Source organism: Channa argus, chromosome 21 (assembly GCF_033026475.1).
Source record: "Channa argus isolate prfri chromosome 21, Channa argus male v1.0, whole genome shotgun sequence".
In the NCBI taxonomy this organism is placed as follows: Eukaryota; Metazoa; Chordata; class Actinopteri; order Anabantiformes; family Channidae; genus Channa; species Channa argus.
The window spans coordinates 17,093,814-17,113,921 of NC_090217.1; the positions used below are offsets into that span (position 1 = coordinate 17,093,814).

The window sequence follows — 20,108 nt, forward strand, 5'->3', positions numbered from 1 at the left end:
GAGGAAGGTTTTGAGCCTTGACTTAAAAGTAGAGAGGGTGTCTGCTTCCCGAACCAGAACTGGGAGCTGGTTCCACAGGAAATGGAGCTTGACATCTGAAGGCTCTGCCTCCCATTCTACCTTTGGAAATTCTGGGAACCACAAGTAGGCCTGCATTCTGAGAGCGAAGTGGTCTACTGGGATGATATGGTGCTATGAGGTCTTTCATATAGGATGGAGCCTGATCATATTTGGGGAATTTGGGGAGTGTTTTGTCCATGGAGACATGATTAAAGTTACTTGACATTATAATAAGGGCATTATAATGGGTTTAGTTCACACACTAGTTAATAATAGTGTTAGTCACATGTCAATGTAAACAGCGACTACAATAGTATGTCAGAATTCACACGGTAAATAATAAGGTCTGAGACCAAGAGCTAACAGGACAAGACTTTCTACCGGGCTTGGACCACATTCACAGCTGGGGAGGGAATGAACACTTGTGTGACACTAATTACCCTTTTAATGTTTGATGAGCTCTTCATAGTGAATAAGCTGTCCAGGCTGAGAAAGCAGACTAATCAAAGTGATCTCATTTTATGCAACTGTCTCACTGTAAAGTGCTAATAAATGATTCTTTAAAGACACAATATGCATTTTTACTTGATATCGATCCACTTCCCTCCAACCAGCCCCACTTCCTCTCCTTGCTCTGCACACATATTATAAACACAAGTCCAGTCATTTGAACACAGCTACCTCTACCCCCCATCCCCCACCCTCATGCCCCCATCTTTCCTGCTCAGTATCTCCTTTAAGGAATATCAAGTCTAAAAATCCTCATGAATTACTCACGACCTCTTGTCAATGGAGAGCATTTCACCACCTACAGATGTTTTATGCATGAGACCTGGGGTGCTGTCAAAGTGGACCACAAAAGACTAAAATGATTTTAGTCTTTAGTTTGTTTGCGGGTTATGTGTCTTTCTTGCTGCCTGATTCCTCTCCTTGTATGCCCTAGAATTCCTCTCCTAGTTTCTGCAGGCTCGCCTACCTGCTGGTCTGTGATGGTTTTTTGGATGACAGCTCGACTTTCAAGTCTGCCGTCAAGCCTCGGGGGTCAGATACCTGCGTCTGATCCCAGTCTGTTTTTTCTTCTTCACTCATGCTTTTTCGCCTCCGTTCATCCTCTTCATTGTACTGTACAATGGAGTGAGGGGTGGTGGAGGATGCGTGCGAGAAAGTGTGCTGAATGTGTAGCTGTGTGTTCATGTGAAGACATTTGCCTTTGAGCATTAAGATTTGTTTTTTTGGATTTGGATTAGATTTAGGCTTTGGTAAATGTTAATGTCAGGGGGGAAATGGAAATAAATTTGCAAGGTTCTCTCTGGTCTCACCTCCTCTCCAGTCCTGTTGGTCTTGTCTTTTTTTTCTTTGTGGTGTTTGCTCCATTCCCCTCTCATGTGACTGGGTCTCTCTCCCTGCTTCCTTCAGACTGACCCACGCTTGACCGCATTTCACCACCGCTCCATTTCCACTCAGTCAGATTGTATATGCATGTTGACTTCCTGTCATTCATCAAAGCCCTGAACTCTATTAAGTCCACATTGCCTCAGCCTTCCTCCACCTCGCGGAACCACATAACAAACTAGTGATATGATGAAGCTCATTGAACAATACATTTGCAAAAATATCTCCGATTTAAAGGCAGTACAAGACTTTCTGCACTTTCTTTAATAGAACGTGTTTAAACTTTTTAGGAGACTTTTAGTCTCACAATGGTTTATTTCCTGGTTCATAAGCTTTCCCTTGTACATTAACTCTGGAGACTGGGTACCATGATTAATGTTATCACTGCTGTCTGATTCAAGCTTTGCTAACAATTTCCTTGGCAGCTTGTTGGATGTACAGTCAGTTTCGTGAGTGAACTTCGACTCAAACGAACATTTATGGGCTTGGTTCCCAATATGAGGCTCCTGGCTATGAATTCTTCTCCCTTGCTGGTGGGGGAATGTTGAAACCGCCTCTGTGAGGGCAGCAATGACTCAGGGGTCCTGGAAATAAGCAGATGTGGACATTGGGAGGTAGTGTCGTGCATGGGAGTTTTAGAATGTGGGGTCTAGATAGTTTGGGTTTTATTTAGAGGTCTGTCTTTGCCACAATAAAACAGAAATTCTTTCTATTTAAGAGATGCCAGTTCCCTGAAATGTCAAAAAGCTGTGATGAAATATTAAATATAATTCATGCCCACATTGAATGAAACACCACAGCATTCGCTGTTTCTCTGACAACGATTTCCAAATGCCAATCCTTTCAATACTCTCCTATAAAAATGAAAACTACCCCCTGCTGACTTTGTTAATTGAAAGAAAACCCACACAGAATACATCCAAAATGATTCTTACTCATCCTTAACTTGTGTTTGTTGCCTCAGATACATCTTTGAGGCAATAAGCCCCAAATGTATTATTCAGCAGCACCACGTCCTTCCACAGCCCTGTGCTACTATACAAAGTTTTGATTGAAACTACTTTTTACCAAAGAAACAGTCTTCATAAAATGTGCTGACGGTGAAATGTGTGGATTATTCACAATATGTACGTATTATGCAATAGGTAAGCTTCGTTCCACTTGAGTCATTTCGGAAATCTCATTGAGATCAGGATCTCTTTTGCAAGATGGACCTGAGAACTGGCTACATACACAAGATCAAGATAATTCATTCTCCCACTCATCTCACACACCCACATATACCAACTTGGATCCACTGCCCTGCCACCTTGGACTTAACAAATCCCTGAATGACATCATCTTTGAGGGTCTCATTATTGTAAATGCTTAACCACAGCCACAGTAGAAATGTGTATCTGGAAAAACTATGTTTATTATAGTACCAGAAGCTCTGAAAGTCAGTGGCTCAGAGCAGGTCCACAAGCTGTAGAGACCAGCAGGCTGCCAACTGTCAATTATCCTCTGCCAGTAAACACCCACACGCCTCAAAGCTTCTGTAAGGCCTTAAATCCTATTAATGAAGCAATTACTATCTACTACTTCACTACTTCTAGCTGGAAAATGCCTCCAAATGGCATCACTTGAAGGGAACTTCAGTTAAGATTATCATCTTGTTGCTCATACTACACAGGATGTAATAATTCCCAACCTGCTTTTCCAAAACTCCACCAGATGAAAAGATGAAAGACTCCTCCAATTGGTGTAATCTGGAGGAGTTTTTCCAGCTAGAAGCAGAGACATATTTTAATACAGGGTAGTTTAAAAGCAGTAATGTACATTTACACCCTAAACTTGAGCCAAAGAAAGCAAGTTGAAAATCGGTAAAGTTGCCCTTTAAACCTCACATTGTGATTTGGTCTACAGCTTGCACACTGCTTAAGTTCGGGCTCAAAAATGAGACGGTTAGGGTTAGAGGAGGATTGATAGAGTGATAACTTGAATGAGTGATAACTCGCCATCAGTGCCATTTGCAGTAAGCTTTCTAGTGAATGACTCATTCACTGGTGGTAGCAGTTGTGTTCATTCAGTTGATACTCTATCACACTAATACTGTTTAATGCCTCTAACTAATCATCTAACCACCCATGTAAAATCCTCTCACACCCATTCTGCTCTATTGAGGCAATAGAGCACTGATTCATGTTTTTACGAATAGATATGATGATTTAAACCAACAAGATGTGCTCAGGTTTCATGTGTATCATCTGCATATACATATAGCATCACACATCTAGTGCATCTTAATGGATCAGTAATTGCATCTCACATGTTGAATAAATGAAAGTCAATACTAGAGCGATGCAGAGTGAAACTCTGCTCACTACACTCTGCTTCCTCTATTTGTGTCTGCTGATAAGTTTCACGCTCCAGTGATTAAATGGTAAATGGTAAATATGGTAAATGATTATTCTGATGTGTTAAAGCAGCCTGAAAAGTCTGCTCCACTGTTCTTGTATGAGTTAGACATTTTAGCAGCTGCCAGGTGTTGTCTTTGTCCCTGTTGGTTTTCCATCGAAACTCCACTTCTGTTATCTCACACACACACACACGCACACACACACACAAACAGAGTTACAGTCACTTAAGGCAGTCTTAATTTTTTTCTGCAAAAACAGTTTTCGAATGCTTTTTTCTGCCACAGTAGTTCCATTACAAACTAGACATAGGTAAATACATGTGCTCAAATAGAATCCAAACACAGCCGAAACAAGCCCCAAACAAAACCGCAAACTATAAAAAATAATCCAGCTTTTAAATCTGTGAAATCCACATTTGGTTCTAAGTTAACTACATTTATAAACAGAGAAGAAAAAGCTCGTCACTGGGTCTGTGCAGTGTAGTGGAACTGCGGAAGTTTCAACTTACTTTTGCACGTAGCTGGGGTTACGTTTTTTTAGCGTCTGGTCACATTTTGGATAAAACGTGACACAGTATCTGTGCACAACAGAAGCAGCCGCAACCAAGACCTGTTGACACATACATACTGTATAATCCCACATTCGGGCACCTCAATAATGTAGCTTTAAAAATCCTGAACCATATCTTTTAATTACTATAAAGTCACCTTTCTTCATGGATCAATGACACTTCCTGTGTACAGATTATGTTGTATTTGCAATTTCGCTCAAAAGATGTCGGTGCTGTTTTGCTCTCTATCTGATCTACATACACAAAGCAGCATAAAAAGGCATACCCCCTACCATGGCATACTAAAACGACCGTGAGACCTATTCTCCTGGTGGTGCAAGGAGTGTGTTTTTTTTTTTTCCCTGACCTTAATATTTGCTGTTTTTTTGGTGTCAGCCATCTCGGCGCACAGGTGGGAAAAGGGAAATGAATTGAACAAACGAATGTGTCATTGTGCTGCAAACAAAAATTAAAGTCTGGAACAGTGTCACACAATGTGCAGCAAAGACACTGTAATAACTGTAAACTGAATTACTGCTTTTTATCTGTAATTGTTCCATCTGTTTCCCACACATGCTTCATATTGCGTGAGCTCTTCTCCATCTCTTCATTAAATCCAAAGAAAGCAGCCAAATAGTGCACAAAAATACAGTTTATAAATCTGTACTTTCTGATTGGAGAAGATAACTGTGACAGGAAAGTGATATAACACACAACCACACACCACACACACAAGACTGCTCCATAATATTTCTAATGCTAATATCCTGCAGTTTGAATGGCAAACAACAGAATACAGCAGTTCATTGCCTTTTTTCTAACTTTATTATTCAAACCAAGATGGCATTTCACTTTGTCAGTGTTTACAGCATGTCGAACATGTCTCAAGGCACTTTACATGCTGCAGTAAGGTCAGGACCTTACATAATTATAAAGAAGATGCAACAAACCCCACTTGAGCAAGCACTAATTGAAAACAGACAGGAAAAAACTTCCTTTAACCAAAGAACCCTCCAATAGTACCAGACTCAAGGTGAGCTCATCTGACTTGATCGGTTGGAGCAAGTGGAAATTGAAGAGAGAAAAGAAAGGAAGAGCAACAAAAGCAACAAGAAAACACTCAGCATGTTTGGTAGGACCAGTTGCCACACATTGGAAACACACAGCTTCAAAGCTGAGGGTCCAGCAGAAGAGTACAGAGAGTGGGAGACAGAGAGGGGGAACGTCAACTATTGGAAAATGAAGACACAAAGTTTATGTCACGAAATGGTGACTTGTAAATGTGGTGGACCCCACATTTACAAATCACCATTTAAAAGTCGAGTCAAAGTCTATAGCAGGATAACTAAGAGCTCATAGTCCAGCTCTAACTATAAGCTTTATCAAAAAGAAAGCTAGTCTTAAAAGTAGAGAGCCTGTCTGCCTCCTGATCTGGGAGGTAGTTCGATAGCTAAAGACTATGCTTCAAATTCTCCCTTTGAAACTCTAAGAAACTCAAGGAGACCTGCAGTCTGAGAGCAAAGTGGCCTATTGGGATGGTACGCCACTATGAGGTCTTTAAGATCAATGGAGCTTAATCGTTTAGGGCTTTGCATGTAAGGAGAAGGTGTTTAAATTCTATTCTGGATTTTACAGGGAGCCAGTGGAGAGAGGGGAACAAAAATCTAGTTAATTCCAGTCTCACTGCATGCACTGGTTTTTTAGCATCATTGTGAGACACTATCATCTGCCCACTGGAAGAAGGTTGTTCTACACATTAGGTTGATGTGTGGGTTAAAGGACAATCCTCACAGCAGTACTGGATGCCAATTACAGTGCATCCATTTTAATGTTTTGGGCATTCTTGAAGTTTGGCTATTTTGGGGTGTCGCAGATAAATATAGCTGGGGTTCATCTGCATAGCAATGGAAATTTATTTAGAGTTTCCTAATCATAGTGATTAAAGGTGACAGTTCTCTTTCCTGTCAATCAGTGTCTGTTGGATTATACAGATATACAGACTGATGATGAAGCTGAGTCAAGTAGAAACGTAGTTTAGAGTAATATCTGATGCTCTGACTCTGTCTGTCTGTCGGCCTGAGGTGAAGGCAAACTAAGCTGGAATTGCTTGTGTATTATCTTCATGTTAGTAATCATCATTAAGGAGATTAGACAAAGGATTGGAATGAGGAAGAGAGACGCACACAGCCATCATCACATCATTACTGGAGACTTGATTGCTTTTATATATGCTACACTTGCCTGCGCACGCACACACCCCCCCAACCCCCCCCCCCCCCACACACACACACACACACACACACACACACAGACACACACACACAAAAAACTCAGACATTCCCCATTACCATGTTCTGATTGAGTTTTGTTAAATGAAGTTTTGCCAACATTGCTAATCACCTCTTTCTGTACTTTTCTACCCAGATTGCAATGTTCATTTAAATCCCGACCATGAGTGCTGTGCAGCATGATAACAACACAATGCACATGCAAAGCCACAAAGGTATAATAAGTGTCAGACAGTGTTTCTGTGTGTGTGTGTGTGTGTGTGTGTGTGTGTCTTGCATTGTGAAGGTACAGTAAGATTAGCAACAAGAAATTCTCAGCTGGATCATAAATCCTTTGCTGAGAGATGGCAGCAGATGTGTGTGATTGCAGGCTCAGACTGAGCATGTGCAAGACCTATGACCCTAGGATGTTTTGAACACACTAGAGTAAGTGTCAGACCAAACTAAAATGTCTTCCTTTTTAATCCTACCTAAAAACTTGCAGAAATGAACATTTTTCCACTTGGAGGTTGCTGAACAGAAATAGACATGAAATAACATGATTTTTCATTCAGAAGCGTGTTTCTGTTCACCTAATGAATCTCCAGTAGTCTCTTTGGACACAAAACACAGGTTAATGTGAAAGGAGATGGACAATGTTGGACAACTTTATTCTGGGCTCTCAGATGTTCGTGCTCATATTTTATGGCATTATATTTGGACAGGATGCTCATTTGGGCCTCAGTGTTTTGTCCTTTTTCCTTTTAAATGCTAACAAAGACATTTTGCTGGATGATTTATGTGAAGTGTGAAAGCAGACTCAGTGTTTGACCTTCCTGGGCACAGTACAGCTTCATTTGGAGGATCTGTGCATCAGGAAGCAACGTGGGATCATTAAATTGAGAAGCATTTTACCTCTTCCCTCTGATTGTTAGTCGGCAAAGGGCTGCCTGATTTATTCTCTCCAGCTTTTTTACAAGAAGAATAAAGTTGTAATGGAAGCATCTCACAGTATTTTCTGCAGCGGGATGGAGGGAGGCAGAGGAATGTCAGTGTTCCTGCTAAGCATGATGAAAGCAGCGTATGAAAGCTGAATAGACTGTGTGTGTGTGTGTGTGTGTGTGTGCAGCACACCGAGCGTCTCTTGCCTTCAGGGTGCATGCTGGAGACTGGCTGGGCTGTTGGTGTTTGTGCTTGCAGGGGCACCGCTCAGGGTATTACAGCATGAGGAAAGGCTATGGTGGGGGAGGGGGGGCTAAATGGAGTTCTTCTAAGTTCAGTCTTAATAACCAAGATGGCATCTAAGTGCTTCTATCAAATTATGTAGCGTAACCAAGGCTGAATAAAAATGAGGCAAGTCTTACTGCAGAGTTTTCGTGCACATGAGTTGGAAACAATCCTGAAGTGTCGGTCTCGTGAATAACTTTAATAACAATTTTTACCCAAACCTAAATAAGACTTGCTAAATGAAAAAAGCCAGACAAATGGAAAGTAGTTATTTCCACAGGTGAACAACTGAACCAGTTCCCTTAAGCACTAAAACATCAAACAGGAAACCGTCCTACACAATGCAGCAACTACTGAAAAACATCCAAACATAAGCAGCCAAAAATATTTCAAAACCCCTAACGTCAAACAGCCAACGTTAAACATCCCTCAGAAATACTCAGATGCTTGGTGACCAAAAAGGTCTATAGGGCGGTTTCGTCCACAGGAACTAAGTTCCGCCAACTGAGTTTTCACCATAGCGGAACCAGGGTCTTGATCTAGTTCTGGAGTCTACTTTCTGAAGCTCAGCTGTTGGGTTGGGGTTTAGCACTGCAGGCCTGACCCCAATAGCGAATTAGTGAAATACTGCACAAAAGTTTACACACTTGGCATTTTCAAAAATGGCTGCACTGCTATTTTCCGTATAATGACGTCAAGTATTCAACTGTTTGCACTTTTTTTTAATTGCTGTGAAAATGCAAATAACAATGAACTTAAGGGACTTTGACCCCAGGGTAGGTTCCTGGAATTAGGGTTCTGGCAAAGATAAGGACCAGAAGGTTTTTGTCGGAAACAGTATGTTGACGAACTATTCTCTGGTGTGGACACTAAACAATAAGCTCAAATTGATAATATAGCTCTGTAAAGAAAGGAGGAGCTAGAGATTAGGGTGATCAGAGAGTCATCTCTACTACAACAAAAAATGTAAATTAAAATTAAAATTAAAGACACTTTTAACAAGTACTTATTACCAAACTGCTCCAGGCTCCAAGATGAAGACCGATTCAGTCATTTAAAGATATTTTCCTCGAGATGTGTTTTGACACACGTAGCCATAGCTGAACTGTCTAAAATGATTTTATGTAAAGGAGCAAAGCAGTGTCATCCCAACGTCACAGTTCTAACTCTAAAAACATCCCCGAAATCTCAGGTAGGTCATACTGGAACTGGCCAGTGTTGCCTTTTACTCTTACGTAGTCATAGCATTTGAGTTCTATGCTTGGGTAGGGATCCCACTAGATGGGTACCAACCTAAAGTCCAACTGAACCGAGCCCGAGATTACCTCTTCAAGCGAGCCAGGGAATGATACGAAAAGTTTTTACTCACTGACTTGAAGCTTCTCCTGCATGGCACTTGATGGTTTTTGCACACATGATCCCATCATTCTTCTTCGGCGCCGCTGCTTCTCATAGAAAATGAAAGAGCAGCTTAAGTCCTGCCAAGCTCAACATGTTGTGTTTGTCCCTCACAGATCATAGGGAAGTCATTGAGAAAAGACCTAACTCATCTCTGACATAAAGTTTTTTTTGTCCCTCCCCAAACTAAAATGTTGGACTTCACACCTGTCTTACACCATTCTGTGGAGCAGAGATGACATTGCTGATAAATTTCATCAGGTTCCTCCTCTGAAGACACGTGGTCTTTCATGGTTGAACACGCTCTTCTGTCTGTAACATAAAAAATGTACATGTTCCTGAGAATAATCATAGGGCAAACTTTCAAAGATGACAGTCCAGAACACTGTCCTCATACTTTAATAGTTCAGTTTATTACCATATTTTCATGGGTCTGTGTATGTGTGTGTACTTTGCAGTAGTATATAGTCAATACTTGTTAGCACTGACAGAATGAAAAGGTTCTGCTTTCCCATGACCTTACTTGATTCCGGACCCAAGGAGTCCAGCCAGCCAGTGCAGGTGAAGAGTAGCAGTTTCCATGGTTACAGCTAAGTTCCCACCAACCGGTGAGCCAGGTGTTGGCAGGGCCACAGGGAGCAAGGAAGGGAGGGGTGATCCAGAAGAGAGCAGCAGCAGCAGAGAGAGGAAAACTGGTGAATCTTCAGTTTTATTTTTGTTCATTTAGATCGTTGTTGACCTCATCCCCCGTTATTAAAATTGTATTTTAGACATTAGCGTATTAATGGTTGAATGCACGTGAGAGTTGCTGCCGCACTAATGGAGTTTTATTTCCTTCTGCCTACAACCTTTAAGGGAAGTATAGAAGACAGAAATAATAAATAGACATCACAGCTCTGTGACCCATCAGTGCCACACCGTGCAGTCACACTCACTCACTCATGCTATAGTATCCGATAGTAACTGAATCCCCATTAGCTGCAGCTCCATCTCAAGCCAGTGACCAATGAGGCTGAATTGCTTTTTTTTTTTTTCAAATATTCCGTGATTGTATTACTGCATTGAGAGCTCTGAGACACCTTTGTCCACGTTAGAGAGAGAGCTGCACTGCACTATTAGACACCAGCTACAGCAACAGAGTTATCAATCATGTGGCTGCCTGTGTGTGTGTGTGTGTGTGTGTGTGTGTGTGTGTGTGTCTCCTGTAAAGGCATCCCTTGCCGCTCCATGGCCCCCCACTCAGTGTTTGAAGGTAATAGCTGTCTACTGGGGCTGATTACAGCAACAAGTGCTCCGCTTTCTCCCCTGGGCTCTGTCACTAGATCTGCTTAGGACTAATACTGGGATTACAGTTCACGCACAGGGAGACGGACCATAACTGTGGTGATCCTTAGCCTCGTTGCGTGCTTCTCTTACATCTTTAAACAAGATTTTGAAACTAAAATCAATTCCCTGCTGAGAAAAAAGGAGAGGATCACAGCGCAAACGGGCTGCAAAAACAACGAGCACAATAGGTGAAAAATTCAACATGGTCACCGTGCTGATGCTTGTGTGTCATCGCCAAAAAGAAGAGACAGATTTGAGTGTTTGTAGTCGACAGATTTGTACATTTGCGCATCAACTCATAAACGGGTGTTTAGCAGTGAATGTGAATCAGGTCTTCAGTGTCTTTGTGGGCTTTTTCATTTGAGCTGACTTTGAGTTGTCTTTGATTTGGCATATTGACTGATTGGATGTACAGACTCATGTGGACATCATATGGACTTTGTACTAATTAGATGTGAATACTTTCCCATTCCCCTCCCGAGCCGTGCAGTGCCGGCCCCAAGCCCAGTAGAAGTTGGGGAGGGTTGTGTCAGGAATGGCACCCGGCGTAAAAACTGTGCCAAATCAACATGCGGACAAATGATTTGCTGTGGTGACCCTGAATTCAAGGGATAAAGCTGAAAGGACAAAAAAATAAATAAAAAATGGACTAATATGCCATGGTTGTGGTCATTCAGACTGTTCATTTTAAAATTAAGTCTGTGGCTGTTTTCATTGTGGTTATGGTCACACTGACTCCATTTGTGGTTCTATTGACTGTATTGACTCTGTTTTTGCCGTATTGCCTTATTTTATAGTTTCTTTTGTGCCTCTTACTCTTTGTGGCATTTTTAATGTTTTACCAACATTTCTGGAAATACAGTATTTACAAACTACTGATATTTGCAAATGTGTATAATGGGTTTTTCCATTTCCATATATAATAAACCTGTACATAAACCAACAAGGCATAACATTATGACCATCTGTGTTATTTAATGCATTCCAATATCTCATTTTAAATGAGTGAGTGATGGAAAGTGAAGAGAAAAAAGAAAAAGACCAACAAAAGCAACAACAAAACACCGGGCAGGTTGGTAGGACCAGTAGCTACACACTGGAAGACACACAGCTTCAAAGCTAGGGGACACCTGCAGAAAGGGACAGCGAGAGGGAGACAGAGAAGGACAAAGACAACTACGGGAGAAAACACACGGAGTTAATGTCATATAGTAGTTACAATTATGAAGTGAGAGGAGAGGAGAGAGTGGAGGAGGGGGGTCCCCCAGCAGTCTAAGCCTATAACAGCATGACTATAACTAACTATAAGCTTTATTAAAGAGGAAGGTTTTAAGCCTAGACTTAAAAGTAGAGAGGGTGTCTGCTTCACAAATCAGAACTGGGAGCTTGTTTCCACAGGAGAGGAGCTTGATAGCTAAAGGCTCTGCCTCCCATTCTACCTTTGGGAATAATGGGAACCACAAGTAGGCCTGCATTCTGAGATTGAAGTGGTCAACTGGGATGATATGGTGCTATGAGGTCTTCTATATATGATGGAGCCTGATCGTTCAGAGCTTTATATGTAAGAAGCAGGGTTTTAAATTCTCTTCTAGATTTAATGGGAAGCCAATGGAGAGAAGCTAGTGAAGGTGAAATATGATCTCTCTTGCTAGTTCCAGTCAGCACTCTTGCTGCAGCATTTTGGATTAATTGCAGGCTCTTTAAGGAGTAACTGGGGCATCCTGAAAGTAGGGAATTACAGTAGTCCAACCTAGAGGTAACAAATACATGGACCAGTTTTTCGGCATCACTTTGAGACAGGATGCTTCTAATTTTGGCAATGTTCCGTAGGTGGAAGAAGAAGCTGTTCTAGACATTTGTTTTATATGTGAGTTAAAGGACAAATCCTGGTCAAAGACTCCAAGGTTCCTTGCAGTGGTACTGGAGGCCAGACTTATGTCGTCTAGAGTAACGAGTAACATGTTCCAGTCTCTGTAATAAAATGTTGTGATCAATGGTATCAAATGCAGCACTAAGATCTAACAGAATTTTCTGTTGTCTCTGTTTCTGATGTCTCCTGAGGAGAAAAAAATGACCTCTGTTGGATGTTCTGCTTAGTTTTTTCTTTTGTTCTGTTTTGTTGTGATAATGTTTAATAAAAGAGAAGCGTAAAGAAGAAGCTCTATGTGAGCAAGATTCCGTTAAGATTTTGCAATGTGATATTCAGTAAGACTGTGAATCATTTATTGATACAATAGGACAAGCAGCTAGCTGGGTGATGTGAGGACCTGGAACAATCCAAAAAAAAAAAAAAATCTTTTTCATCAGTTGTTGAAACTGTTGTCAATTTGTTCCCTTTTCATTTGCTCAGACATGTTCGATTCCAAATTGCTCAATATATAATTTTTTATGTCAAATGAACTGTATAAAATTGTGAATATGCATCATCAGTTGTTGTCCACATCAGCAATCCTGATGGTAGGAACACAAGCTCATCCTTAAACATGAGGCAGGTGATGTATAAAAAACCGACTTGAAATCCCTGGCTTTCTTATTAGTGCTTCATTTTCTTTGTCAATTCTGTGACGTCCTTGAAGTGCTTTTCCATCCACAGCAATTGGAGAGAGTGTGCTGGCTGGGGCCAAGCGAGCTGCTGCCAGCAGCCACTGCTCTGTATCGAGTTGTGTAAAGAGCTGAGATCCAGCCAAACAAACGGTGAACTATAGCTTCGCCCTTGGCATATAGTCACTGGTCTCATTATTTATCCTCGTAGCTTTGTCATACTTGCAGCAGTTTGTCATTTAAAGTGATGGTTCCTAAAGTGGTTGCCTTGATGAGGAAGTGTCCACGACAATACGCAAAGAAGTTTGACTTCATTTGCATCAGTCACAGCAACGTAGCACAGTGAAGGACTGACCCTTGCAATCATATGACTTTTCTCTCCATCATTAGAGTAAGGAGACAAAAAAGTTCTTGATTGGGCTCTCTGAGGACAAGTCCTCATCAAACTGAGTCGCCATGTCAAACAGTGTAGCTGTCTAAGAGTTCTTCTAGCTGTAACAATCTGCCAAGAGGACAAGCGACCAAAGTCAATAAAAATCAGTCACTATGGTTAGATATACAGTATTTATGTATTACCACAATGCAATTAAAGATTCCTAAACTTTGTTAAAGTAAGGCTACATAATATTTATCAGAACCCATAAGGTGTAAAATCATACACACATACACACCGCTGTGTACCGTAAATATCTCTTTTTAACTTAGTGTTACTATTACAAGTTTTAGCATGACACAGATTTCATATTTCACACACAAGAGAGTGGAAAAAACCTCCAGAGGTATTGGACAGGCAAATGTAATGGTGTTTGCTGTACACTAAAGACATTTGAGTCTAAGAAGAAAAGATGGATGTGAACAGATTAACGCCATTAAAACGATTGTTTTAATGTAAAAATATCAAATTATAAAAATATGAGGAAATAATAAACGCTGATGTATCATTTGGGGTTAACCACCTGTCAGCACATAAAGTGATTAAATTCAGCTCCACCTATACCAACAGTGACCTTTGACCCTTAGTTTTTATTAATTAATGCACATGTTTTGCCATAATTATCATAATAAGTATCGTTAAAAATACATTGTTTCTTAGTGGAGTACTTTCACTTTTGTACTTTAAGTAAAATGTAGAGAATCTGCTTACTTGAGTAAAAGATATGAAGTGGTACGTTTTTCGGTCAATACTTGCACTTTTACTTTAGTATTGAGTTTGTGTACTTCTACTTCTTGTGTACGTCTGCACACAGTGCGTCGTGTTTTGCTGTGTGGCTGCAGACTGCTCAAAGTGGCCACGCTGACCCTTATCCACCTTAAAAACATTAAAAGTGTGTGTGTCCAAGCTTGTTTGACTATGTGCAGCCCATGATTTTGCTGTTCAGCTGAGGAACTTTTCACTGAAATAACCCCACACATGTTTTTTGGGCCCAAAAACTCCCCTTTTTTTTTCGACTGGATTTGAAATCCTCTTTTTTTATTAGTGTCTCATTTGTGTTGCAGTCATGCGGAGGAACCCCTTTGTGGTGGATGGGTGCTGTAGGAAAGGGTCTCGAAATGCACTGCAGGAGCTCTACAACCCCACACAGGTAAGAGGCTAATGTTCCCATAGCTGCTCTCTTTGTGCCACTCTATCTCAGCCCTCATCTGTTCCTATTTGTACACTCCTCCTCACCCAGCTGTGAGACGCTGACCTCAGCTGGCTTCTATTTAAGCTCAGTTTCATTTGTTTGTATACCGCCTGAGTGCTAGACCAATTTTAGTTGTCTCAGACCTTTTTTTTGTCCCTCTTCAGAAATACCGGTGCCTAAATGTTACCTTAGAGGCCACAGCAGTGTCCACACTGACTTGTCCAATGGAAAGTCCAGCAGATGGCATCGGCATAATGTCCGTCCATCTCTTCTAAGGCCTAAGACAATCAAACTATTATGTCCAACTCATTATATAGACTTATATAAGTCTTTCACGAATGGAAAAAAAGACAATGATGAATGAAAACGAAGGACAGATGTTTCGCTGAAGTCTCCCTCCAGGACAGAGAGGATGGGATAAAGTATGGAGATTTTTGCGGCTGTGACGTTATCAGTGGAGCCTCACTTCATTTCACATTTCCCAATTTAAAAATAGATTAAAAAAAAAAAAAAAAGAGCATGATGGCAACGCTGCTCTAACTACACGGCTGCCTGCATGAAATGAAAGCATATTATGGGTTTTCAGTTGTAATGGAATTTCTGGTTTATTGGTCATTATGGTTATTGGTTTATTGGTTTGCAGTGAAGAGACACAGTGGGAGAACGGCAGAGGTTTTAGGAGGCTTAGCTACAGCAGCAGAACACCCACTGTTAATGGTTACTATTAAAGCTGCACGAGGTGGGATTTAATGCACAAAGGCAGCCATATTCACAGCTTTACAAGTTAAAATGTGATAGGAAATGTTCCCACTAGGAGTACGGATTCGTCTCATTTGTCCAAGTCATTTTACTTTTTTTTTTTTTTTTTTTTCACCCAGCCCACGATCTTTTCCCCGCCTTCTTGGTTTTCTCCCTAAGATAAATGACGTTTAGCACTTAATATTCCATGAAAATGAGCTACTGAACTCACTGGCATGTGGAGCCGGTATCTACCGGCCCATAGCTGAGGTCTGACTAGGCTAAAATTTAGCTTTTTGGGCATCAGACGAGACAGAAGCTGGGCCACCAGTTGTATATACAGTCTTTCCCATTTCAGCTGGTGAAGCTTGTAATTCAAAGGAGTCATAGGTTTTTTTAGTGGCCTCCTAGATTAGTGTCCTTCATGCACGGTAACCCAGTTTGTGATGATTAACACATGCACCATGCTCCTTCTATTTCCTAATAATGGATTCAACAGTACTCGGAGAAATATTTAATGACTAGAAATTCCATCCTGTATTTCAATAATCTTTTTTTTTTACAGTTCAGTTTATTGGTTTTTGACTCATTTAGATGAGTTTGTAGAGATGTGTTTTTTTATATCTACTGTATATAGTGGCATGAATTGGAAATAAAGAAGCACAGTGCAAGTACTTTAAATGTGTAAAGTGTATACAGGACAAACTGGTTTTCAGTTTGCCTGTGTCTTCTCTTCCATATAAATAATAGTCTTCCTTTAAAAAATGATCCCTGCATGCAGTGATATTTCTGACAAAAGGCAACTTAAACTGTTTAAGCAGTTTCAAGAAACTGAACTTACAGCAGTGGAGTCTTAATGTTGAAAAGGGGTTGAAAGGGTTATAAAATATACACTTTCTAAACTAAATCCTGCAACACGTCCTTTGCCAGGTGCAGTACTTTATCCAAGTACCTGTATAAAGTATATACTGTATATATCAGTAGTGTGGTGCTGTTCTCTCATCCCCTCACTATCTGTCACCTTCCAAGTCCATGCCTCATTCTTCTGCATCGTACCCTGGCCTGTCTTTCCCCTCACACGTCCCACTGTCCTTTATTCCCAGTGCTCTGCCTCTCCTGTCCTTTATCGTCTCGATATGACTTTCATACTTTCTCACATTTTTCTCTGCCCTTTTTTTCATCTAGTGGCCATTTATCTTTGGACACCTTTAACATGTACAGTACATGCGGCTTTAAGTGGATTTCTGGGCGGCTAAGATTAGACCAGGTGGACATAGATAGTCTGCACCATAGGTTCATTTTCCATACAGGATTTTTCCACGTATTTGCTCCAGTGCTATTGGTATATTTCTGTGTGCACAGGGGGTGTTCCTGACGCTAGAGTAAACTTTAGAAGGGTGCTTGGGGTCGGTGGTCAAGAAAGAGCTATCAAGAGAATGTGTGTGCATGTGGTGCCTGCACGTGTGTGTGTCCTTGTGAAAAATTGCTTCATTCATCTGAGTGAAGGACATTTTTGACACATTTTGGCAAAGAAATTTCTACTTTCCAGTGGCTGGCTTTAGCTTTCTGATTCGGTTTAGTGTTGAAATGTAAAGTTAATGAGGTGTGCAGTGGTACAAGTAAAGAAATTGTACATTTCTATTTATGTGTGGTTCAAAGACATAAGATCCATCCATCGATCTTCTTAACCGCTTATTAGGAGTCGTGGGGGATTGTTCATGCAAGTTTTCATCGGGTGAACAGTCAGTACATGCCGGACAGGTCACCAGTGTATCTCAAAGCTGACATACAGAGACAGACAATCCTTTACACTCACACAAAACACGATTCACCTTACTGTATGTCTTTGGACTGTAGAAACCAGAGGAGAAGGAGAAAATACAAGCAAGCATAGCCAGAAACCCTGGTGGACCAGCCTGGATTCAAACTGGGGAACTTGTGTGAGGGGGCAGTGCTAACCACTCCACCACCTTGCCGTCCAATAAGATAACACATATTGGGAAAATAAGTCAGTTTCAGACTCGCTAACTACTATATATTAGGCATATTGCTTAGCATACTCCTTTATATAGTTTTGGACAGAGCTACATATAAAACTGATGCGGAAAATATAGTCTAATAGTTAAGGCTGTGTTCACACTGTGAAAGAAATGCAGCCCTTCATTAAAGTATGTAGACAGCTGGGGTTGGCACCACAGGGGGCACAAATAAAATGAGGTGTCTTTATTCTGAGAAAAGTTTGATGTAGATTAACTTTATGTGTGAAAGCAAAAAAGTTGGAACACGAACGTCATGTTTTCCCCATTTGCTGCTGTCCTAAAACGTTTCAGTTGTACTACATTGACTGGGACTATTACAACCCCTTGTGCTGTGTTTTTGCTCTAAACACACCAGCAGATGAAACATCGTAGTAGTGTAAACAGGCTCTCATCAGCAGCTCTGGGGGGCTGTGTATTAGGCCTTCAGGGACAATACGGAGTGTAAGTCGAAAGAGACGAAGAGAGAAAAGTTCAAATGCAAAATTCTGAGGGACTTTCCAGACAGTGTACCTCTCTCATAGGTTCCTTAAACAGTCGTTAAAGAATCGTAGAAAGAGTCTCCAGTTCATCCAGATACCACATTCATTCATATGGGGACTGCATTACTTCTTCATTGCATGATACTTCATGTTGTCATATTTTTCCTGAATGTGAATGTGAATATGTTCAGGATCCCAGTATCAGTCATCAGGTCCAATACTGCCCTCATACTAATAAACTCATACTAATAAAACTAATAAAACTACTTTGATACCATACCTGATACCTTATTCATCTCTGCAGGGAGGCAGAGGAGACAACATTTTTTATCCTGTTATTGCTAACAGTTACCTGTATGTTTTTCAAAATTACTATAAAGAATCTACATTAACTACAGAAGGTAATGTAGATGTCACCTCCATATTCCTCTGTAGACTATACTCCACCCAGGGCCTCATCTTAAATCTGTGCTTTGTTTGTCTTTTTTTGCTTTTTTTAAATATATTTTTTAAAATCTAATCATCAATTGTGTGTCCTTCCAGAATGTCAGAGACTAGATAACATCTGTGACATCTTAGGCTTCAGGTCCTCTCATCAGCTTAACTTGCAATGGTTAGATATCATCTACAGGAATAACTATCCGTCTTTGTGGAAAGGTTTCTCCTCTTATTACCAGTAATCCCAGGCTGGCTCACAGAGGCATGTACACCCCAATATCACCCAGTCAGAGAGCTGAGGCTGTTGGGAAGGATGTGCACAGTCCCACAGTGGCCAATAAGCCTAATGTGAGAACTAATTGGGTATCGTTGGAATGGAAGTGAGGTCAGTTGGTCACGGCGTAGACATCAAAAACTACTTGGTTAAAGTTAGGGAAAGATGGCGATGTTGATTGATAAATCGCGATGTTTCTCCTCTACTTTATTCAGGTTTTTCCTCGAGTGTTTTTTCACTTTGTCAGATCTGCAGCCCAGAACTGAAGAACTCGGATTCCAAGCTACAGTAGGTAACGTAGCTTTCAGGAACGGTGATGGACACATGCTGCTGCACATAGACATAAATGGACAGTAGAGATTCTTTTTTCCTGTGTGGCAGTAAAAACACTGTGCACCTGCTGACATCTGTGCTATATTCAGCTTCATAACTGTAACTCTGTCTCCCAAGGAGTCTCAAAGCCCAGCTGGACTTCCTGTCTTTCGAGCAGAGATATGAAGATACTTTTGCTGGTTTGTTTTTATGAAGCTTTTTCTATATGTCCCTGTGAACATCCATATTCTCATTCTTTCAGTCAGCCGTTTAGGCCTGCATGAATGGTCATCAGTCCTTGCTGAACTGACTCATTGGAGATCATGGGATGTGCAGAGAGGTCATTTTAGCCTTTCGTAAATTAATGTATTGAGTGAGGGAAGGGAATGTTTCCATGTGTCTGTATCACCGTATAGTATTGTTTTACCAGCTGCAGATAACCCCACAATCCCTTCACATTAGTTTATTGTGTGTGTGTGTGTGTGTGTGTGTGTTTGTGTATGTTCTGACACTTCCTCCCCCCCCCGATCTGGAATTGGATTATGCGGGAACACAACAGCAAAGGCTGGCATGGACTCGAAAGAACCGTCCCACCTTTAACCCACAGCAAAGATGGCAAAGCAGCTGCCTGAGTGTTGCTCTGCTGCAAAAAAAACCACCAGAGCAGAGAACATATGGGTTTAAGATATGTCTGTATGTGTTAGTGGGAAGCTGGATAAGTCATTCTGGGTGTAAAGACAAAGGGATTTAGAAGAGGAGGCTTTGCTGTTTTTTTTTTTTTGTCTCTGTCTATCTCTGGGGGCTGTATATGAACAGGCCTGAAGAAAGGTGGTGAAAGGAAAGAGACAAGGGGATTTAGAGGAGATGAGCACTCTGTTTTGCTGGCTGAGAAGATAAACTGTGCAGAGAGAAGAGGCTGTGCGATGCAAGAGGCCACAGAGAACGTGGGTTTTTAGTTTTATCATAATCAAAGGGAAATGTTTCACAATCCTGACATTACACGCCTGTGTTTTCAAAATCGTGAAATAACAACATACAGAGCT

At 41.0% G+C, this 20,108-nt stretch overlaps 1 protein-coding gene across 2 annotated transcripts in view; it reads left to right on the forward strand.

Annotated features, from left to right (window-relative positions):
* The window catches only part of chst11 (carbohydrate (chondroitin 4) sulfotransferase 11), a 73,423-nt gene that overhangs the window by 39,139 nt on the left and 14,176 nt on the right, over positions 1 to 20,108 (forward strand). For both annotated transcript variants that reach the window (XM_067490799.1, XM_067490798.1), the window contains exon 2: positions 14,658 to 14,743. In XM_067490799.1, coding sequence (XP_067346900.1) covers positions 14,658 to 14,743 — 86 coding nt within the window. The remainder of the gene's footprint in view (positions 1 to 14,657; positions 14,744 to 20,108) is intronic.